The sequence below is a fragment of the Salmo salar genome, chromosome ssa08 (genome assembly GCF_905237065.1).
Source record: "Salmo salar chromosome ssa08, Ssal_v3.1, whole genome shotgun sequence".
Classification (NCBI taxonomy): domain Eukaryota; kingdom Metazoa; phylum Chordata; class Actinopteri; order Salmoniformes; family Salmonidae; genus Salmo; species Salmo salar.
This window is the reverse complement of record NC_059449.1, coordinates 13,311,745-13,335,894: the sequence shown is the minus strand read 5'-3', so window position 1 is coordinate 13,335,894 and position 24,150 is coordinate 13,311,745. Positions and strand designations below refer to the sequence as shown.

The 24,150-nt window shown below is 44.9% G+C and overlaps 1 protein-coding gene across 4 annotated transcripts in view; it reads left to right on the top strand.

Annotated features, from left to right (window-relative positions):
- Nucleotides 1-15,132: 15,132 nt before the first annotated feature.
- Nucleotides 15,133-24,150, top strand: part of LOC106610193 (serine/threonine-protein kinase DCLK2) — a 67,224-nt gene continuing 58,206 nt past the window's right edge. The window contains exons 1-2 of one of the 4 annotated variants that reach the window (XM_045722745.1): nt 15,133-16,351; nt 23,042-23,397. In XM_045722745.1, coding sequence (XP_045578701.1) covers nt 15,949-16,351; nt 23,042-23,397 — 759 coding nt within the window. In that variant the 5' untranslated portion in view covers nt 15,133-15,948. The remainder of the gene's footprint in view (nt 16,352-23,041; nt 23,398-24,150) is intronic. The other 3 variants (XM_045722746.1, XR_006770778.1, XM_045722747.1) reach the window with 3 other exon arrangements.

The window sequence follows — 24,150 nt, the reverse complement described above, 5'->3', positions numbered from 1 at the left end:
AACCGCTCGCCCACACGACGCCATACACGCTGTCTGACATCTGCCCTGTACAGTTGAAACCAGGATTCATCCGTGAAGAGCACACTTCACCAGAGCACATTTCACCACTGAAGTTGGTTACGACACCGAACTGCAGTCAGGTCAAGACCCAGGTGAGGACGATGAGCACGCAGATTAGCTTCCCTGAGATGGTTTCTGACAGTTTGTGCAGAAATTATATGGTTCTGCAAACCCACAGTTTCATCAGCTGTCCGGGTGGCTGGTCTCAGATGATCCCACAGGTAAAAAGGATGGATGTGGAGGTCCTAGGCTGGTGTGGTTACACGTGGTCTGCGGTTGTGATGCCGGTTGGACATACTGCCAAATTCTCTAAAACAAGTTTGGAGGCGGCTTATGGTAGAGAAATGAACATTACATTTTCTGTCAATAACTCTGCTGGACATTACTGCAGTCAGCATGCCAATTGCAAGCTCCCTCAAAACTTGAGACATCTGTGGCATTGTGTTGTATGACAAAACCGCCCATTTTAGAGTGGTCTTTTACTAATGATCATGCAGTTTAATCAGCTTCTTGATATGCCACACCTGTCAGGTGGATGGATTATCTTTGCAAAGGAGAAATGCTCACTAACAGGGATGTAAGCAAATTTGTGCACTAAATTTGAGTGAAATTAGCTTTTTGTGTGTATGGAACATTTCCTGGATCTTTTATTGCAGCTCATGAAACATGGGAACAACACTTTACAGGTTGCCTTTGTATTTTTCTCCAGTATAAAAACACCAACCATGCAACCAACACATGTTGTCAGAGTCAATCTACAATTATCCCAACTGTTACCCAACCCAACCTGCTGTTCTACCTGATAAACCCATTACCAGGGTAATAAATTACGGATGGCAGTTTGTTTGGACCAGAGCCAATGTTATTTGATATTTCATTCCTTCGTGAAGAACATTCCATAGTACTAGTACCACACAAGGTTGGGCTTTTCTGACAGTCATCAATAATCAATTTTAAAGGTGTCATAACATTCTTATGACAAGTCTTGCAATGCATTATACCTCAATCATAATGCATTATGCAGTTACCCAAAAGTTTGTCTGTGAGATTGTGAGAGATTCCTCTTAGCGACTGCTCTTAGCGACTGCTCTTAGCTCTAGATACAGTGTGATGGGTTCAGCTGACGGGTTCGATGGAAGCAGCATGGCTGACTTTTAGCCGGCATAGCCGCCCCACACGCCAAGGGAGGGGAGGGAGAAGAGCCCACACAGCAATGTGGTCAATTATGTAAAGACCACCTGTCCCAATCTACAGACTTGTAAAAGATTAAGCGTGTTAGTGTATGATAGAGGGGGAGAGAGAGAGACCAGTGAGACAGAAGGAAGAAAAAGAGAGAGACGGAGAAGAGGGAAAGATAGAGAGAGGGGTGTGAGAAAGAGAGGGAGGTCGATAGAGAGGGAGAGAGAGAGACTTGCGGTGTTTAATCAGGTCACATTTTAAAGCAAACATCAGAGAAAGCTGGCACATAAATCCTTCCCAGCATCAACAACTTCAGCCCTAAGGTGATGTGATTCTGGAAAGTAGTGTAGCCTAGCTGTTGTGGGTGACACAGCTGCCAGTGAGAAAAGTCTATTGGCAGATAGTGAAATCCTTTTAGGGGTCTTCTCTCTCTGCTGGCTTCGTTCCCCTTCCCCCTTAGGATGGGCTCGGAACATCACACTAATGGATGTCACCACACAACAAGGAAACTTCATCCGATCATCTTATTTTGAAATATTTAAACCAAAAGCGCCCGAGCATTAAAGGCCCAGTGCAATCAACATTTTTTATTTTTCCTGTGTTTTAGTGGTTCCACACTATGAGGTTGGAATAATGCTGTGAAATTGTGAAAATGATGAAAATGCCCTTTTAGTGTAAGAGCTGTTTGAAAATACAGAACTTTCAGCCTGTTTTGGTGGGGTGGAGTTTTGGCCTGCCTGGTGACAAACAAAAAAGACAGTTCCAATAACAGCTAGTTTTCAGTTTGTCCCTCCCCTCTCAAACCACTCCCAGAGAGTCCTAGTAAAATTCTTGCCTGAGAAATTACTCTTTACTAAGAAGCTTTCTGGGTTTTTTTTAACAATTTTAATTGAAAACAATCCCAGTAAGGTACTTAATTGTTACCCAGAAATGATTTGATATTGAGATTAAAATGGCTGCATTGGACCTTTAACTTCAACAAGGCATAACACAAACTACACACTCGGGGGAAGACACGTGACTGACTGACTGACTGACTGACTGACTGACTGACTGACTGACTGACTGACTGACTGACTTCCCACTCTTTCCGCCCAAAGACTGGGCGGAAACCGAGGACAACAGGAAATGTTCCTTTTGAAAAAGGTCAAAGATAAATGAGGAGAGAAAACATGGAAACAAATGTGCTTGTAAGAAATGAGACTCTTCATAATCACTAGTGTCATCGTGCAAATTACGTTCAAAATAAATGTGTAAAATTGTAAAAACAAATCTAATTGTGCTAGACCTTTTATAGATAAAAGGATATGTATCGTAGTTTTAAATATGTGCTTTCCTCCTCCGAGAGAACCACAGCTGTTTCAAAGGGGGCGTGGCTGGTTTCAAAAGTCCCGTGTGGCTCAGTTGGTAGAGCATGGTGTTTGCAACGCCAGCGTTGTGGGTTTGATTCCCACGGTGGACCAGTACGGAGAAAAAAATGTATGAAATGTATGCATTCACTACTGTAAGTTGCTCTGGATAAGAGTGTCTGCTAAATGACTTAAATGTAAAAAAGTCCTCTGCGATAGACGCTGGTTAGATACTCTTGTGCATCTTCTTACCGAAGGAGGTAATCCAGGAGGGGAGGATACTCCTTAGTTCGCCAACTAACAAATTGACACTCTTCTTGACCGGATGGAGGATGGAGGAGTCGAGGATGGACTTTTCCCAATTGAGAATCTCCCAATGAGAGAATTGTTAGTAGTACAGATCGGATACTGGACACTGTAAAACAGATTACCTCACATTTGTTTATTTTCCCTTTCTTCTAAACTGCACACTGTGACTCTAACGAGTGAGTTAGGAATGAGAAACAGAGAGAAAGTTTAAGCCCAGTGTAGAAACAAACAAAGAAAGCCAACCACCCAGTTCCACCTGGCAGCCTCTCGCTCCCCCATTACCCTGACACGAGTGACAGATGCCAGCTCTCCTGCTAAAGGGCGCATCACTCCTCGCCACCCCTCCGCCCGCCTGCACACTACCGCCCGCCACCGCCCGCTGACAGGCCATTACTGCAGCAGGAAACGTAGCAACAACATGAATCACCCTGCAGCTGTCACTTCTCCTTTGACCAACCTAATTAAACAATTAGGCCGTTTGGTTTAACGATCAGTCATCATCGGAAGGACAAATGTGGGCTATGAAGAGTCAGTATCATGGTGTGAATGCAGCAGAGAGGAGGGGGAAGAGTCTCTATGATATGACCATGGCATCTGACGGAGGTCAGAGCTGTATCATTGAAACTTTGTTGTGAATCAGGATAGGATCCGAAATCAGGCAGTGATGTGATACTGTTACCGGACTCTTCCCGTCGACTGTAAACTGTCAACGAAGAGAACACAGGGCCAGTTGGACTCCTATCCAAACAAGGTAGTGTAAGATTACATCATTTGAGAAAGTTGCCTATAGCAACGAGTCACACATTTTAGTGCAGATTCATCTAAACAATCATCAAACTGACAACCGGGTTGTCAAAAAGGATTTATTCCAAACAATATAAACCTACGGCAAAACTTTTATTCATTATTCAATTGGTTACATGTATACACATTTTTGAGATTATATTGCTCAAACCAAACATTTCTATAATACTAGGTTATTCTAATCTAGGGACACACAGTAAAACTGTGTATAATCTATATTCAGTCAGTTTTATTTTAATCCAGTCCAGTAATGAGTGTCTAAACCATCATGTTTAACAGGATACTCAGGCTTGTCCTCACTAACCTCTCTCCCCCTGAGTCTGGGTCACACTGAGAGAGAGAGGTTAAAGAGTATGTGAGGGGGAAGAGATGGAGTGAGAGGGCGAAAGATAGAGTTAGAGGGAGCAACAGAGAGAGGAAGAGAGGGAGCGAGAGAGAGCAACACAGTGAGAGAGAGGAGAGAGAGATCATTGCGAGAGCGACAGAAAGAGAGAGCTCTACAGTTTTACTGCAAACAGGCCGGGGGATTTAATCACAGTAAAACACTGCACTCTGCCTCGCCGACTTACTGGGGGTGTCAAAACATTTTACGAGAGCAACTGTGCCGTCGGAGCCAGAGTCTGGCACCACACCAAAACGGTGTCCCCGTTCAAGACAAATCCGCAGTGGCCCTCCATATCACCTTATAGCGTCTCGCCTTGCCTCACTTCAACCCAACTACTGTACGACTGGGAGGGAAAAAACGTTATTGACATAAAACATTGGATAACATGAGTTAAACTTCATATGTCATGTTTTGTGTTATGCTTATTGACATACAACATAGTCAAACGTGAGAAAGATGATCAAACTTCATAGCCTGTCATATTTTGTGTTATGCCACTGCACCCTGAGGCGGTCCAAGTTCTGTGTTAAGTATTGTTGTTATCATATTTGAAGTGGCCCTACAGTGCGTCATGCTCTGTTAGAGATTACACTAAACCACATCAGTGTTCGATAGAGGAAATATTTTCCAAAAAGCACCCAAAGCTGCAAAATATATAACATTCCTGGACCAGCATGGGATGAACAAGGGAGGGATGAAGGGATGAAGGGATAGAGGGATGGAAATGCCCAACAGATGGATAGCATGGATGAAAAGACAAAATGACACCGTTCAGATGGACCCGGGTAGCATTTAGACACACTCAAACAGCCTGATCATTGCTATCATAATAAACCATTTATCTGAACATTCAGTCAACATATTCAAGCACATGAAACCAATATCTGTATTTATCACCCATATATCAAGGGAGGATTTGATTTTCCCTTCACCCTCTCTTACCAATGACAGAGCATTATTATGATGTGAATGTTTGATCAGTTTGAAAAGTATTTGTCACGTTATATTCCCTGTCATGTTGAGGTGTTTATTCTTAGGTATAAGTCTGCTTATGAAATAGCACCCTATTGCACTGCATTTGACCCCTTTTTGACTATATAGGGAATAGGGTGCCATTTCATATGCAACCTAAACAGCTGTGAGGTTAGGTTCTGTTGCCTGGTTACATTTCTCCTCTATCCATCATGAGGAAAGAATGATCTATCTAGCATGGGCACACGGCTCGGCTAGGTGGTAAGCCTCCTGGTAAAGACGGTAGGGACGGGTTTCCTAGCAACCACAGCAACTATTGTCTCAGGCACCGGGTGGAACGATCTATGTCACTAATCCCGTTTTAACGCCCGACTCCAATTTGGAATGGATCCGTTTTCTCACCGAGGAAATGTCTTGAAATTAAAAATGCATTTCAAAACCCATGCCAATAATTTCTGAAAGTGTTAATTTGTTGAGAAATATGGCCTACTAAATGTATTATTTTTGTGCGTTGCTATGGGCAACCCCGGTAGCTTTCTAAGCGACGGATGGTTTGGGTTGTCTGAGGAGAATCATACTGGAGTTGTTGGAAAAGTTTTCATTTCCCTGAACCTAACTCACCTCAGCCAGATTGGAGTAGGTCTGGGGAGGGATGGAGGGAGAAAGGATGGAGGAAGGGAGGGAAGGAAGGAGAGAGGGTGGGAAAGAGAGAGGTAGGAAGGGAGGGAGAGAGGGAGGAAGGGAGAGCAATGAGCCTGGGTAACAGTGCCATCTATTGAACATCTATGTGTCTGGCTCTGGACTGTAGCTCCACAGCGAGGTCTATCTGTGCTCTAGCCCTATATCAGCTGCTCAAGCAGGAAGTTGCCTTCCAGCAGGCACAGATCTAGGTTCAGGTAACCCTCTTTCCTTGATACATGGCTGTTGACTCGTATGGTGTCTACAGCCATGCGTTAGAGCAACTAACCTCCCTAAAATTCTGACCTTGAGGGACATTTACTTAACACACACACAACCTATCCCTATTTCCATTCCCAGCCCACCCCCACAAATGTAGCCTAATGGTTAGAGTGTTGGTCCAGTAACCGAAAGGTTGCTAGTTTGAATCACTGAGCCGACGAGGTGAAAAATCTGTCCATCTGCCCTCAAGCAAGGCACTTAACCCTAATTGCTCCAGGGTCGCGGTGAATAATGGCTGCTCCCTGGCCGTGACCCCGCTCTCAGGGAGAGTTGGGATATACAAAAACACTTCTCCATTACACACCTGACACACGGACAGGTTACCCACTTGTACATGCAGTGGAGGACAATTATACCGACCTTTGAAATATGTCAATTGATCACGCATCATGATACTCTCCTCTCATGGAGGACTTTCCATATCACTAAATTAATAACATTTGATAAATAACATACTCCAGTCCTAGCATGCAGCCGGGTGAAAATATTAGTCCATTAGCGCCATCATGAATCTGTCAAGCCGGATATTTGTTACCGGAGGGTGAGGTTGGCATAATTTCATTCACGACAGACTAATCAAGGCTGACACTTGTCAAACGAACCCCCAGCCTGGGTCCTGGCTCATCTCTCTCATCCCAGGGAAAAGTGTCTCATCCCTGGGTTAACGGCACAAGTTCTGGATAAATCACTGGAGGTCTGGGCTAACCGAGGGGGATAAGATGCATGCAACTATCCATCAGCTACAACGACTACATTCTAGCATTGATCTGTGGCTGTTTGTCATGTGACATGGGGTTATGGGTTTATGTCAAGGTGGCGGTTCAATGGGAGAGCAATGAGGACAGAACCACACAGTGTCTCTAGGCCCTGGTCTTCCCTCTTTGCCCCTCTATAACAACTTGATATTTCCAGGAGTTTTCCTGAACACTCAATCTGACCAGGAAAAAATTTTAGTTGTAGCCTTAATAACTATGGCCTGGAGTTTTTCCTGAACATTTCACCTGACAAGAAAAAAAAAAAACTCTGGTCAGGAAAAACCGTGTAAATGAGTCTAGACTATAATCTACTGTGTATATTAAGTGTCCGTATCATGATGACTCCTCTCATTAGAATATACTGCCAGATCTTAGCATTGCAGCAGCAGTAGCATCCATGGAGGGTTTCACTGTGAATATCAAACATAACATGGTGTGGCTGAATCAGCACCTCTATCCGGTCAGCTCATTCACTCCCACTGTCTGTTTTAATGTCATCATATCCCATGTGTAATCACACACTCTGCCTCCTCTGTTTCAGATAAGGTGTCTGATGTTTTATTGAGATGTTTCATACATGAAAAGGACATGCATTGCAGCTTGGCTTGAAGATTCAATATAGAAGATATTGGGCTCCATCTTGTGGTCAAAGTTGGAAATTGTCTCTATGTTCATTTTAGTAATCTCAGACATTTTCACAACAGAAAACCAAATATTATACTATTGTATACTATTGTAGTGATACTTTGACCATTGCCGACCCACACTGTCTGGTTGCAGTGTTACCTTTCTAAAACCCATGCCAGATTCTCTCTCTCGTCTGTTGTTAGCCTAAATAGTCTAAGGAATGTCTCTCTCTTTCCAAACTGCTGAGGAACTGGAATACACCGGCTGACCTCGCGGCAATGCCAACCCTCCTGCCTCTAATAGAATGTGAGAGAAGTGGGTCATGGGAAACCCGGTCCCCCCCACAGATGCCCGAACCTGAGGAGACCTGGTATAATTCAATTAGCTTAGATAGTGAAAGGGGAGAGAAAGACAAATCAAGAGGGTGTGCTTGTGTTAGAGAGAGAGACTGATTTCGACTTTCTTACCAGGCCACTGGCCTACATTGTGTGGAGACATACTACACAAGGTTTTGATCATGTAGGTGGTATAAATCAAAATCAAATCAATTTTTTTACATCAGCTGATATATCAAAGTGCTGTACAGAAACCCAGCCTAAAACCACAAACAGCAAGCAATGCAGGTGTAGAAGCACGGTGGCTAGGGAAAACTCCCTAGAAAGGCCAAAACCTAGGAAGAAACCTAAAGAGGAACCAGGCTATGAGGGGTGGCCAGTCCTCTTCTGGCTGTGCCGGGTGGAGATTATAGCAGAACATGGCCAAGATGTTCAAATGTTCATAAATGACCAGCATGGTCAAATAATTGTAATCACAGTGCACAGGTCAGGGTTCCATAGCCGCAGGCAGAACAGTTGAAACTGGAGCAGCAGCACGGCCAGGTGGACTGTGGACAACAAGGAGTCATCATGCCAGGTAGTCCTGAGGCATGGTCCTAGGGCTCAGGTCCTCCGAGAAAGAGAAAGAAAGAGAGAAAGAGAGAATTAGAGAGAGCATACTTAAATTCACACAGGACATCGGATAAGACAGGAGAAATACTCCAGATATAACAGACTGACCCTAGCCCCCCGACACATAAACTACTGCAGCATAAATACTGGAGGCTGAGACAGGAGGGGTCAGGAGACACTGTGGCCCCGTCCGATGATACCCCCGGACAGGACCAAACAGGCAGGATATAACCCCACCCACTTTGCCAAAGCACAGCCCCCCACCACTAGAGGGATATCTTCATCCACCAACTTACCATCCTGAGACAAGGCCGAGTATAGCCCACAAAGAGCTCCGCCACGGCACAACCCAAGGGGGGGCGCCAACCCACACAGGAAGACCACGTCAGTGACTCAACCCACTCAAGTGACGCACCCCTCCGTCCCTAGGTCCCTAAGATGCATGTATGTCCCATCACCACATGTGTTAGAACATCTCACTGCATGGCCAACAACATTAACTTCTGATCAGGGTTGGGTAGGTTACTTTGTAAATGTAATCCGTTACAGTTACTAGTTACCTGTCCAAAATTGTAATCAGTAACATAACTTTTGGATTACCCCAAACTCGGTAACGTAATCTGATTACATTCAGTTACTTTTACATTACTTTCCCTTTAAGAGGCATTAGAAGAAGACAAAAATGTATGTTACCAATTTATCGACATCTATTGCAGAATAAATCAATGTTAAAGTTGACATAGCTGGCCATATATGGATGTTAAATTTTACTTTATGGGTTGGTTGTGTAGGCTTCTTCTAACCCATCGCTTTCTACGACATATAATAATATGATTAAATTATATCTTTACATTAATATATATCATTTAGAAATCCCAAAATGGATGTAGCCACTACAGATTGCCCCTTTAAGTCTATCAAAAGTGTGCAAGTTTGAGCATGTGTCCATTAAGCCTATGGATTATTTATTTTATCAGCATGAATTAGATTGAGCAATATAAACCCCACTTTTATTCCATAGGCTGGGATCCGCACTATGCAGCTGTTGCAAGAGGGTATTTTTCACAGGCTGTCCACTGGTTTCATAACAATGATTGATAGGCAGCTTTAACTTCTTGAATTCAACCATTATTGGGTTCAAATACACATTTAGATTTGTGAACAGCCATCCACAACAACCACAATCCGTAAAGCGCTAATAGCTAAATGAGAGAGCAGCAGTGTGATTCACATCAATGCGCCATGTAGATATCAATAATAAGTGATATCCGTATCGCCATAGGCGACACCACTGCGCTCATCCTTACCTCCAAACGTTTATTCAAATTGGATCATCTTTGGATGCCGACTGCAGTCGCACCATTGGAAGACATCATTTGGACTGTAGCCTACAAAAGCCTATTTCTGCTCTTTTCCCGCGATCCATCAAACACATTTGGTGTGTCATCATAGCGGTCTCTGACTTGTGGTCAAACACGCTCAGGTGGAACAAACTTAAATTTGCGCTTTTTTCTATGTTAATTTAATGTCATTGAGAAAACAGAGAAGTGTCAAAGATTTTGGTCCACAAACATCCATTCTGAATTTAAAAGTAATGCTCGAAGTAATACTCTAGTTTTTCAAAAGTATCTGCAATCTGATTACAATATTTTTGCTGGTAATGTAATGGATTACAGTAATCCATTACTCCCCAACCCTGCTTCTGATTCCAATATGGAACCCCATGCATGCCAGTTGCACACATGCTATGGAGAATACCCTTCAGAGGATTCAATTGTGTGGCCATGGACCACATGACCTCCAGCTCTGCAGCTGCAGGCCTGATGCATGGTTTTACCCAGAAGTGTGTATGGTGAGAGGGACACAGAGTAGCTCTGTAACCACAGGGCTTCGAAGAGAGAACAAAATGAATGGACTATCTATACTACTATAGTCAAATGTAAATACCTAATTCAATTATTTGGGATTTTGCAGGTGGTGGAACTGTAGGTTTGCAGGTGGTGGAATTGCTTGCTCGTCTATGATAATTTTAAACAGGATGATGGTTAGTTACTTTGGTATAATGTTGTCTCAGTCATCCATTAGGGTCATCCATGCATGTATTGTAGGCTTACATTGATTATATTATACCAACCGTCAACATTCCTGCTTGTTACATAGACCTGCAATTACATTGTTTACTGAAGCCATGAATGTAATGCACATAGGGTTCTTAAAATGCGGACCCCGACCCCCCCCCCAAAAAACACAACACAAAGGGAGGGTAGGGTGGGTGACAAATGTCTATGGCGGCGGCTCTGGTTTCGGGCGTACCCCCACCGCCCGCTGATCCCCCCGCTTCTGTATGTCCGGAGGAACCAGACCATGGATCATCGTCGGAGTCTTCGGACCGCCAACCGCCGCTGAAGAGTCTGGGCTAAAGGCCGCCGCTGAAGGCTCTGGGCTTCAGACCGCCGCTGAAGGCTCTGGGCTGCAGACCGCCGCTGAAGGCTCTGGGTTGCAGACCACCGCTGAAGGCTCCGGACTAGGGATGCGCACTGGAGGTCCAATGCGTGGGACTGGCATAGGTGGCGCCAGACTGTTAACACGCACCTCAGGTCGAGTGCGGGGAGCAGGAACAGGACACACCGGACTGGGCAGGCACACTGGAGGCCTGATGCGTGGAGCTGGCATAGGAGGCGCCAGACTAGTAACACGCACCTCAGGGCGAGTGCGGGGAGCAGGCACAGGACGTACTGGGCTATGGAGGCGCACTGGACGGAGAGTACGACGAGCAGGCACAGGACGTACTGGGCTATGGAGGCGCACTGGAGGAATAGTGCGAGGAGCAGGAATCGGTTTCACCGGACTGGGGAGACGCACTAAGGGCCGAGTGCTCACAGCAGGCACTGGCTGTACCGGGTTATGGATGCGCACTGGAGGAATAGTGCGAGGAGCAGGAATCAGTCTCACTGGACTGGGGAGACGCACTAAGGGCCGAGTGCTCACAGCAGGCACTGGCTGTACCGGGTTATGGCTGCGCACTGAAAGGAGAGTGCGAGGAGCAGGCACAGGACGTACTGGACAATGGAGGCGCACTGGAGGGAGAGTGCGAGGAGCAGGCACAGGACGTACTGGGCCGCGGATGCGCACTGGAGGCCTGGAGCGTATGGCTTGCACAACCCGCCCTGGCTGGATGCTCATATCAGCTCGACAACTGCAGGGTGCGGGCACAGATCGCACCTGCCTGTGAATGCGCCCTGACGACACAGTGCGCATCACCGCACAACACGGTGCCTGCCCAGTTGCTTGCTCCCCACAGTAAACACGGGAAGCTGGCTCAGGACTCCACCCTGACTCTGCCCAACTCCCCGTGGGCCCCCCCCAAAAAGAAATTGGGGGCTGCCTCTCGCACCTGCCTCTTCGTTGGTATCATGCCTCCTCTCTGCTCTTGCTGCTTCCACCTGTTCCCATGGGAGGCGATCCATTCCGGCCTGGATTTCCTCCCACGTCCAGGATCCTTTTCCCTCCAGTATGTCCTCCCAAGTCCATTTCTGCTGCTGCTCCATTCCACGCTGCTTGGTCCTTCGGTGGTGGGTGATTCTGTTACGGCTGTTATAAGAAGGGGACCAACATGCAGCGTCTGTTTCATTCCACATATTTATTTGATCGTGAAACTAAATGCAAATAACAAAGTAAACTTAATGACAAAACAACAAACCGTGACGCAGGACGAACAAACACAGTCACAAAATATAATCACCCACAAACACCAGTGACACAAACATCAACTTAAATATGGCCTCCAATTAGAGACAACGACCAATTAGAGACAACGACATCCAGCTGCCTCTAATTGGAGGTCATGCCAAACAAAACTAATCTAGAAATACAAAAACTAGAAACTAAACATAGAAATACAAAAACAGACAAACACCCCCTGTCACGCCCTGACCTACTTTACCATAGAAAATAACAACTTACTATGGTCAGGACGTGACAAATCTCAGCTCGTTACCTGTATAAAAGACACATGGGAGCCAGAAATCTTTCTGATTGAGAGGGGGTCAAATACTTATTTCCCTCATTAAAATGCAAATCAATTTATAACATTTTTGACATGCGTTTTTCAGGATTTTTTTGTGTTTATTCTGTCTCTCACTGTTCAAATAAACCTACCATTAAAATTATAGACTGATCATTTCTTTGTCAGTGGGCAAAGGTACAAAATCAGCAGGGGATCAAATACTTTTTTCCCTCACTGTACCACAGCCAAAAAGTCAAAATTGGCTATCTCGTAAAAATTCATTTAAAAAAAGAGGTGATTTTTGGTCTTAATTTAAGTTTAGGGTTATCAGTGTTATCAGTGTGGTTAAGGTTAGAGTTCGGATTTGAAGAAGGTAAATTGTGGAAATGGGTGGGGTTTATGTGGCTGTGTTAACTAGTAACGGCCCTCCTCAGTCACATGAGCTGGTCAACTCCTCCCCTTTCCTCACTCCCTTGACCTCTGACCTACAACCACTCCCACCCCATTTTAAATCACACTGTGCTGTAGCACCTGATGCCTGGATCCAAATTAACATATGTGCTTGTGCACACAAACCTGCACACATACACATGCGTGCATTCACACTTACACGCATCCAACACCAGCCTGTCAGCTTAGAAAGAAATTGAATTGTAATCTCCAGATGCCTTCTACAGATGTAGGATCTTAATTTGATCCCTCTTTTGTTCCTGCACAGCAGGAAATGCAAACATGTACTGTATTCAAGGTTTAAAATGTCAGACTTGATTTGCCCTAATGAAAAATGTATCAACCCCTACCAACATTTTCATTCATTATAATCCACATAATAATTCACATTTCCTGTTGCTGCAGGATTATTTTCCTTCTGTAGCAAACTGGCTCAAATTAAGATCCTACACCTGTATCTGCTCCTCCGTGTGGTTGAGAAGAACTAATGAAATGGAAACTTAATAACTGCATGACAACTTGAGCTCCAGTCTGAAAACTGAATTGATCTTGTAGAAGCATGATTAAGGAGGATGTTATTGACTGTACAACACTGTGAATCACATGTATAAAGAGTTTTATACTTCTATAAAATAGTTGTTAACTAGTTGTTTTGATGAGTTATCAAGCAACTGTAAACAAGTCACCCCGGGCCATGTCACCTTCCTAATTTCTACTGCATGCATTTCTTCCACTGTAGCTGATTAAAATGTCCTCAGAGATTTTTGGGGGGAAAGTCTTTAAGTGGATCCATCCCCAAAGTCCTCCTAAAACAGAATGAAAACTCTTTTATATAACACATTTAGCCGATATCCAGACAGACAGACCTTTTCAGGGTATTCTACTGTCTATCCTCTTGATTATTATCCCTCCATTTTCACTCTTTCATTTTTGAAAAAGGGATTCTCAATCGTATTATTCAGGGGGATTTTCTGCTTTGTCATTGTGTGCAGGATATCCTCTCTCCTGAGGACTAGTGACTTCCTATTTGTTTCCTGCCTTGTTTCCTCATCCCCATTTTCATCCCCTTTCATCTCATAGAGGAATTACCAACAATGCATCATTCCGATGCAGCTGCTATGCTTGTTTTCTGGAGAGTTCCTTATGTGTCTTGGTTGATGGATCTTTAAGAAGAAGGTAAACTGAGGTCCACCACACTGGTTGGGATATGTTCTTCACCTCCATACGTCCAGGCATTGTCACATGGGGGATATGAAGGGACAGTGGGACTGATCCCTGTGTGTCACACCCTGATCCATGTCCTCAGTTGCTCATGTTGTTTGCTTTGGCACTAGATTCAAAGGTCCTGGATGGGTCAGTTGGTAGAGCATGGCGCTTGCAAACTAGGATTGTGGGTTTGATTCTCGGGACCACCCATAAGTAAAAATGTATGCACGCATGACTGTAAGTCACTTTAGGTATTATAGTATTATTTTCATAATGAGCAATATTATTCAATATTAATAATGTTTCTCTATTGATGTTATTAACTGCCTTGATACTTCCTGGTTCAAGGATTGGATGCCGTGGCACCATGGGACCTAGGTCTGAGCCCTTCCTGTGGTGCTGTGCCAGGTGATGATGACGCAGGTAGGTAGGCACCCGCTAGGCTGGCAGAGAGAAAGTGGCATCACTCTCGCTGTGTAATCCACTGGCCACTGTAAGCTTATGACCTTGGTAGCACTCTGGTGACTGGACAGTGGACACACACAGTGTAGATGAGATGTGTTATGTCAAATGTATTGCTTGAGTCTATAACCTTTAAAGAGCACTGACTTATGTCAATGAGGGAATACTATTCTTGAGGGAAAATAAGTAGGAGGAGTGCTTCAGGTATTCCAAAACAACCACAGGTGCTCTTGGGGGGGAATCGTAATTTAAAAGCTGAAGGAAGAATTATAACTACAAATTTGGTGCTAAATTACATATCAAAATCCAAGCACTCTTGTGGGTTTGAAAGTTAATAAGCCTCTAATGTGTGGGCTAAGACATCATTAAAATACGCCAAGTAGGGGAATCAGCTTACACTTATTTGTGTAGTTCAGTCCTTGAGCTGTTCTTGTCTATTAATGTTCTGTATTGTTTCATGTTTTGTGTGGATCCAAGGACGAGTGGCTGCAGCTTCAGCAACAGCTAATGGGGATCCTAATAAAATACTATGCTAAAAAATACTTAATCAGGGTGTCTCACTCTCACTGCTTCTTAACTTTCAAACCCACAAGAGTGTCTGGATTTGGTCATTAGCACCTAGTTGTGGTTATCATTTTTCCTTTAGCTTTTCGAGGGAATGGTATTGCCAAATAAATACCATAAATACCTAAATGGCACATCAGAAATAATAACATAACAAATAAGTTCAAATTTGGAGGCCAAATTGCATCTGGACCTCGACTACCGTTAGGACCCTGAGGGGAAGCAGCATTCCCTCCCTCGTTGAATTGGATGACAGGACTGGGATGGCCTCTCGTCTACAGTGTTAGTGTTGAACGGTTCGTCCGTCAGAGAAAGGATGTGAGAAGAGGAGGCTTGCGGTTTCTGTAGCAAGCATGCGGCTTTGTTAGATTCTGTGGATTTTGGACACCGGCTTTACATGCAATGTATTTGTGCTAAATAGAATTCGTTTTTCCCCTTTGTTTTCTACCGGATACATTCTTATAGCTTGGAATCGAGTGTTTTCCTGTGCGGCTCCGTTCATTGGTAAACTAGCGGTTGCATCAGTCGACTGTCAATCAATTCTGGGCTCTTTGCACCTGGTATTCATTTAAATTTGCCGGTGAATGTTTGTGGACATTGAGTTTTGGAGCAATCCTTTTCGTTTAGCCTTTGGTATTTCAATAACCGAGAGTTTATTGTGCAGCCTTATTATTAACAGGTAAGATTGTAACCGTAACTCAGGCTACTGTACCCCTAGTTATATTAATAGCGGACTGTATCCCCGGAAAATGACAACATTCTATCTTGACGGCGCAAGGAGGAACTAGCCTACACGTGCAAAGCGTTGTTTGACAGCTGTCTTTGGTAACGCGTTGGACAATAGGGCTTGCCTGGAGGAGCCACCTGCTATTGTTTTCTCCTGTGGATAGATCAAAACATAAACAGATCGAACATGTCGCTCAGCAGAAGTATTGAATGGGAACACTTTGAGGAACGGGACAAAACGCACCGTTCATCACGGGCTAACGGCTCCGGATCCCAGTCAGGCTCCAGAGGCAACGGTCTCGTGCCCAGCCCGGCGCACAGCGCGCACTGTAGCTTTTACCGAACGCGCACGCTCCAGTCGCTCACCTCGGAGAAGAAAGCCAAAAAAGTGCGGTTCTACCGAAATGGGGACAAATACTTCAAGGGTTTGGTGTATGCCGTGTCCAACGACCGTTTTAGGTCCTTAGACGCCCTGCTTATGGAGCTTACCCGGTCTCTCTCGGACAACGTCAACCTGCCTCAAGGTGTCCGGAGCATCTACCCTGTGGACGGCAGCAAGAAGATCAGCAGCCTGGACGAGTTAGTGGAGGGTAAGGACAAGCAGTCACCCACGGCCCCCTCCCCACACACCGCCCAGTCCTACAAATGACATAATAGATCAGGTAGAGATCAATACTCGCGCATATTGATTAATGAGCTGATTAATCCAAAGTACTCATTATTAGATTTCACCAGACACTCGTATCTCTCATCATACGATCTTATAAACCATTTCATGTCCTGCTTGTCATCAGAGTTCCACCAGCTGTTTTACATTGACTCCTTGTTCATACATATGCAGGTGTATTCTGCTATCAGCTTTCCCTTTGGGAAGAAGACTAGCTAATACTGCATTATAGGCTTATTATATTACATTATAGCCTATTATACTACATACTAGCTGCATTATACTACATTATAGCCAATTATACTACATTATATGATATAGTAGTATAAGGCTATAATGTAGTTATATTATATGATATAGTAGCATAATAAGGCTATAACGTAGTATAAGTCTATAATGTCGTATAATGAGGCTATAATGTAGTATAATGAAGCAATTATTAATAGCCTCATTATACTACATTATAGCCTCATTGGGCAGCAGGTAGCCTAGCTGTTAGAGGCCAGCCAGCAACCAGAGGGTTGCCGGTTCAGATCCTGGGTCTGATGGGAAAAATCTGTTAGGAAGTTAGCTGGCAACTAGAGGGTTGCTGATATCAAATCCTAGATGCCTGCCATGGTGGCTTTGAGCAAGTCACTTAACCCCCTCAACAACAACTCCCCAGGTGTGGGGGGCTACCACCTGGGCACCTCTCCAAAACCTGTATGTATGTGTCTTTCAGAGGGGTTGGGTTAAAAGCGGAAGTCAAATTTTGGTTGGACATTGTGTGCAATTGACCAATAAAGTGATTTTAATGATACTACATTATATCCTCCTTAGTAGGATTCAGGCCTATAGAGCATGCGCCATGTAGAGATTTTCCTCTCTTAGGCATTTTACAGTAAAGACATATGTAAATACAGTAAACAGGTTAACTACTGTAATGCAATTGTAACCTATGTAGTGAGTCATGGGCATGCCTCTCAAACTCTAGGATAGGATAGATGATGTCGCGTGTGGCTCAGTTGATAGAGCATGGAGCAAGCACCAGGGTTGTGCGTTCCGTTCCCACGGGGCACCACTATGGAAAATGTATGCACTCATTACTGTAAGTCCCTCTGGATAAGAGTGTCTGCTAAATGACTAAAATGTAGATTACATTTGGTTGAGAATCTTGAGGTCATTAGTCTGTCTTGAATCAGCAGGACTTCCTTTTTGGTTAAGCAGTTGTGAGACACACATGACCCAGTAGTTGTGTGTGTGTGTGTGTGTGTGTGTGTGAGCGAGCCACATAGATGACAGACCCGCTGTAGTAGTAGGCAGCACAGCTCTCATGAATGTACATCGCTCCTCCATTGATCTTAGAGCAGTGTGTGTGTTAGTGTGTGCTCTGGCCAGTGTTCTGTGCTTCATGGCTGTTAAAACAGTCCTTAGAGTGATTTTTCACCCTCTGGGCATAAAACATGGAAGTGTCCCCCTCTGCACCCCCTTCACACCTCTGCCGATGATCTGTTCACTTCGAACATGATGAGGGAGGAGAATGGAAAAGGTCAACATTGAGGTGTAGAGGAAGCTGTTATTATAACTGTACTAATGGTCCAAATAAGATATACAACTACCTTCAATGAACTGAACATGGTCAGGTCATACCGTTGTTATATTACAACATGACTTATTAGCTCAGTCATTTCACAGAAATGCTTAATAAACAATCATGTATATTGTCCCGACTAGATCCTACACAACTAAAGGCAAATTAATTCTGAAGTGTGTGAGTATTATTCCAGAAAAGTATGCAAAGGTTGAGAAATTTCAACATGACCTCCTTTACTTTACTGTAGATCTCTCTCCCTACTCGGTAGAATTTGCTATATATAGACCTACACAGCAATGGGGGCTGGTAGGAGGAGCTATAGGAGGTCAGGCTCATTTTAATGGCTGGACTGGAATCAAAGGAACGATATCAAACGTATGGAAACCACATGTTTGACTCCGTGCCATTGATTCCATCCCAGCCATTACAATGAACCCGTCCTCCTATAGCTCCTTCCACCAGCCTCCACTGCTCCACAGTGGTTCTGTCTGTGCGTGAGCCACTCTCTCCTCTCTGTGTCGCAGGCTGCAGCAGTGGCCGGTGTCTGGGTAATACGTTAATCTTCGTGTTGAGTTCTGCTGTCTGACCTGTGACCTCTCTACGATCCTGTCTTAGCGTGAAAGGTTACGGTTATCGCACCACGGTAGCGCTGTCATATTCAAATCAATCCACAGCAAAGAGAGATGAGTGTGGGCCTTGTCTTTTCATTTGTATACTGTAGCTTATCTCCTGACTCCCGTTAGTCAGCACCCCCAGCTATAGGCTGTGTTTTGTCCTTACTTCACCGCTGTCCTTTTCGCCTGATCCCCCTCTCCTCTCTCATCCCCCTGTTTATTCTCAGCTGACATCCTTCCTTCCAAATATAAGCCTCTGCACTCATTCCTCCGCCCATGTCCCCAGAGAGGAGGGGGTGGTAGATTTAGGTCAGCGCCCAATCCCGTGGCTGGGAGACACATTGCATCACTTCTGGTTGGGCTGGCAGGAAGGAGAATGGGTGCTGCCGTGGGACAGTGAGTGTGGTAGAAGATGGACTGGCACCAACACATAGCCAGGCCTACTACTTCCTACTTCTTCTGCCTCACCTCTGGATGTAATGCCTGTTTTCTGCCAAGTAACCGTTCAGAGTGGAAGCTGGAATCCTCCAGGCAGGCATCACACTTTCTCTGCTCTGATTTGAAAGGAAAGTGGGCCAACTCACTTTCTCTGTCTGTAAAAACTTGTTGTTCTCATCTTGGGGGTATTTGGGTTTATACTGCAGTAGGTATAGTGGCCTGTGAGGTCATACTGTAGGTACTGTGGCTAATGAAGAGTTCCGTGTAGGTTTTACCTTATTATAGGAGTAGAGTTTGAGCTCTTAAGCTAATCCTATTGGACATTTGATATGGTGCCAAGTTTATTTTGGAACCGCTCTAACCATTCCATTCTTTCTACTGTAAAACAATGACTGGACTCCAAAGTCGTTCCATAAACAGTACACGGATTGGGTTCCACTCAAGAAGTCCTCTCTTTACAGTGGAGACTCCATTGGTCGGGATGATAAGTCCTAATTATCGTAGCCTCCTCAGTAACTTGTTTTGTCAGTGGGTTGCGGCTGTACCCTCAGTGGCTGTCCCCTTGTCCTCCTGCTGTGATGTGGAGAAATAGGGCACGGCTGTTGTCAGGGGTCAGGTCACAGAGACAGGAGGAATGCAGTCAATCCGTCAGAGGAGCGTCTTGGCCTGGCTGTGAACGAGGCCTTTTGACTGGAGATGCTGGAGGCCGAACACCAGAGTCTTGTCTTTGTGTACTCAGCCATCAAATGGATTAGTGTGTGTGTGCTCCCAGCCCCATTGATTGAGGACTACTGGCCTAGCCTGTTGTGTGAACCTCATAAAGCCCCATTCATTCATTCATTCATTCATTCATTAATTCATATGTGATCGATGGATGGATGGATGGATGGCTGGCTGGATGGGATTACCCTGTGACATCCACCACACTGTCTCTGCTGTAGTGTGCTTATTGAAATGACAGTGAGGCATTGGATTGGATCCAAACCAAGCCAAACCACGATAGTGGTCTTATGCTACACCGATTGTGTGCCATTTGAGGAGGACTTTCAATCAAATGTAATTATAAAGCCCTTTTTACATCAGCCAATGTCACAAACCCAGCCTAACACCCCAAACAGCAAGCAATACAGATGTAGAAGCACGGTGGCTAGGAAAAACTCCCTAGAAAGGCAGGAACCTAGGAAGAAACCTAGAGAGGAACCAGGCTCTGAGGGGTGGCCAGTCCTCTTCTGGCTGTGCCGGGTGGAGATTATAACAGAACATGGCCAAGATGTTCATAGATGACCAGCAGGGTCAAATAATAATAATCGCAGTGGTTGTAGAGGGTGCAACAGGTCAGCACCTCCGCAGTAAATGTCAGTTGACTTTTCACAGCCGATCATTCAGAGTGAGAGGGAGAACTTAAATTCTGGATAAGACAGGAGAAATACTCCAGATATAACAACTGACCCTAGCCCCTCCGACACAAACTATTGCAGCATAAGTACTGAAGGCTGAGAGAGGAGGGGTCGGGAGACACTGTGGCCCTGTCCGACGATACCCCCCGACGGGGCCAACCAGGCAGGATATAACCCCACCCACTTTGCCAAATCAGAGCCCCCAGACCACGAGAGGGATATCTTCACTAGAGGGATATCTTCAACCCACTGGTGAATTATGATGCACCTGAACCCGCGTCGGTCCTTTGATAAGATCCAATGTATGTAATAAGCTGATTGATTCAACATCAGACTTCACTCATGGGAGAACATTGCTTGTTTAGATGACACCATAGTGTTAGGGACTACATCAGACAAAAACATTCTCAATCCATGACCTCTCACTTACCCCACTGAGTGATGGCGCCTGTGTGTATTTGCTCAGTGATGGATCAGCGCACACCCTGATGGATCTGCCCCCTCTCCTCCATAGTGACCAGCTGGTGTTTGGTTAGGGAGCTGTTTAAGGGGCTGGGATCTCAGCTGGGGTCCACATGAGTCCCCGCTGTAGGGCCACTGAAGGGTATCACCCACCCAGGGTCCGCTAACCTCTCTGGTGATGCTGCACCTGAGACCCCCCTCTCGTCCCCAGGGGTGTTAGGGACTGTCACCCCTGAGCCCCCTTCAGAAGGCCACTTCTGTTTCTCCAGGCGTTCTGATCTGAATTGATGATGGCTCCGGGTCTCATTTGGTGTCACTGTTTTCATCTGTTCGGGTCCCCCAGCTGTGGCCTAGTGTCGTTAATTAGCCTTTGGTTAATTGGTAGATGAATAAATCCAGGTGTCGTGGGACTCGCTGTCTCGGAATTCTCCTTCCTTCTGTCCTCTTCCTCCTCCTTTCCATCCCTTTTTCTTTGTCTTAAAGCAAATGAGAGGAACCATGAGAAGAGCAGTAGATAATACTGAAATGTCCAACATGAAAAGGTAGAGTTGTAGTTGAGAAGACAGATTGATATAAACCTCAGGTCGATGGTCCTGGTTTAGGTTGATCTCAGCGTGGTGTTGGTGGTCTTATGACCAAAGGATCTTCATCTTTTTCAGTCATGGGTCTTGAAAATAATGCTGGGTATTGAGCTATTCTGGAGGGTTAGACATCGTCTTCACACCACTCTCGCAAGTGATTCCTTTCCCTGACGGATGACACCTTTATTTAAGCAAGCTGTTCTTCTGTCTCCACTGTCGTTAGGTGACTCATTCACTGTTGTCTTCCTGTTCCTGGATGACTGACTGCTGAGAATAAGATGTTTTGGTTATCAAATAATAAGAGCAAGGTTGACTGCATTAGGAAAAAAACTCAAATTTACCTAAGCTTCTGTAAGCTTTCTATACGATTCTAGATGGATAGATTCTGTTCATTCATTGTTCGTTCCCCTTCAGGTCCTCCAGATTCCCCTCTCTCCCTCTTGTACGCACAATAACAATGTTCTCTCGCCTTTCTTAGTTCATTTAGTGTGATTTAGCATCACATCTCTATCTCTTACACATAATAACATTTTCTCATCTTTCTTAGTTCAGTCATGTTGTCATCGATTGGTGCCTTGAGCTTAAACTGGTAAAAGGCCAGATACGCAAGTATAGCGCTATGTCGTGACAGAGCAAGGACATTAAAGGCAGCAATATGGGTTCACTTCGTTGCATGCGTAGCATATTGCATGCTGCTACAGTGTGCCATTCTGTGGTTTCATTAGTGTTGTGACAAACAGTAAAATCCATGATGAAAGATTAGAGGTTAGCCATGCCCAGAATGTGAAAATAAAAATCCTGCATGTGTTGTCCTCCAACAAACCGCCTTCAAACACAATCACCCACCCTCACATCCTCCTCTTTCCCTTATTGTGGTTCCATTTATCAGCCTTTTCAGTCGTCAAATTAATCTGGTCTTGGCTTGAGGGGAAACGCTCACACAAACACATTTTGCTAACTGCTACAATGGAATGCGGGCAAGGAAAAGGAAAATACTTAGCTTTGGAGAGTGTCCAATGCGGCAGGCCGAGAGAGCTCACAGAGAAGGCTGAGTTACGCTGACTGGCTGGCCTCCGTCTCAATGTGACTTTTGTTTCCACTGGGGAACCTTAACTCCTTGTCATCCACAGTCAAGCCAACTAGAGTTACTTTCCAAGTCATGTGGCTAATTAACACTCCTTTAGTCATGGCCGTGTGGCTCAGTTGGTAGAGAATGGTGTTTGCAACGCCAGGGTTGTGGGTTCGATTCCCATGGGGGACCAGTACGGAGAGAGAGGGGGGGAAAAATGTATGAAATGTAAAATGACTAAAATGTTTTTAAAAAAAAATTATGGTTATCCATTGACAGTTGTAAAGTAGCATTCAGAGCTGGAAAATGCAATGGAGTTGATTACTGTAGCTTCAATAACTAAATTGCCCTACATTTGATAAGCAGTTGATGGATTTGATAGCAGTTTTTATAAACAGTTGATTCCACGATTTTTATGAAATATATATTTTTTAAAGAAGCTTAAATTCTAACTAGCTCTCCCCTCTTCCTCCCTTTAGGTGAGAGCTACGTGTGTGCCTCCAACGAGCCCTACCGCCGAGTGGACTACACCAAGAACGTTAACCCTAACTGGTCAGTGGGCATCAAGGCCGGCCAGTCCCGCTCCCTGTCCTCCCTCAGCACCCTGGTAAAGGGCGAGCTGCAGCGTAGCGAGGCCAGCCTCGGCACCAGAGACTTCATCAAGCCCAAGCTGGTGACGGTCATCCGCAGCGGGGTCAAGCCCAGGAAGGCTGTGAGGATCCTGCTGAATAAGAAGACGGCCCACTCCTTCGAACAGGTGCTGACCGACATCACGGACGCCATCAAGCTGGACTCCGGGGCGGTCAAACGGCTCTACACACTGGAGGGAAAACAGGTAAGATGGTAGTAATTCTGTAAATGCAACAACATGGTTACTTCCTATAGCACAGGGTCTCAACTCCAATCCTGAGGTATATGATATGGTTATTTAGCCATTTTTTATCTTCTCCTAAATGTCTTACAAACAGTTGGGTTCAATATATGTGGCCCATGCAGGCATCAAACCCTCAACCTTGCTGTTGCAAGTAATGAATAACGATACTTCAGGGACTCTATATTAGAGTATGTTAGGTTAAACCCAACGCTGTACTGGAGATGGGAATCAGTACCAGATGGGATATCCAGATTGAGTTCTCTGGCCAAAGGTCTTATCTATAGCATAGATGCTTCATGATTTATGAGTTTCAGCTGTATCAGCACTCGACCATTATACTATCGCTAATCAACACAAACCCCATGGTGCACTACAAGTATCTCCACGAGAGTCGACCTAATCAACAAACTTCATGCTTTGTTTGGAATACAGTGTTTGGTTTTGGCCAGACATAATGGGACCCCTCTCATCCAAAACGTTGACTCAAGTGTACCAAAAAGCCCCTGGAACACCTGGATGACCATCAAGACTCTTGGAATAATGTTCTATGGACAGATGAGTCAAAAGTATAACTTTTTGGATGGCATGGGTCCCATTATGCCTGGTGAAAACCAAACATTGCATTGTACAGTAAGAACCTCATACCAACGGCCAAGCATGGTGGTGGTAGTGTGATGGCTTGGGGATGCTTTGCTGCCTCAGGACCTGGACGAC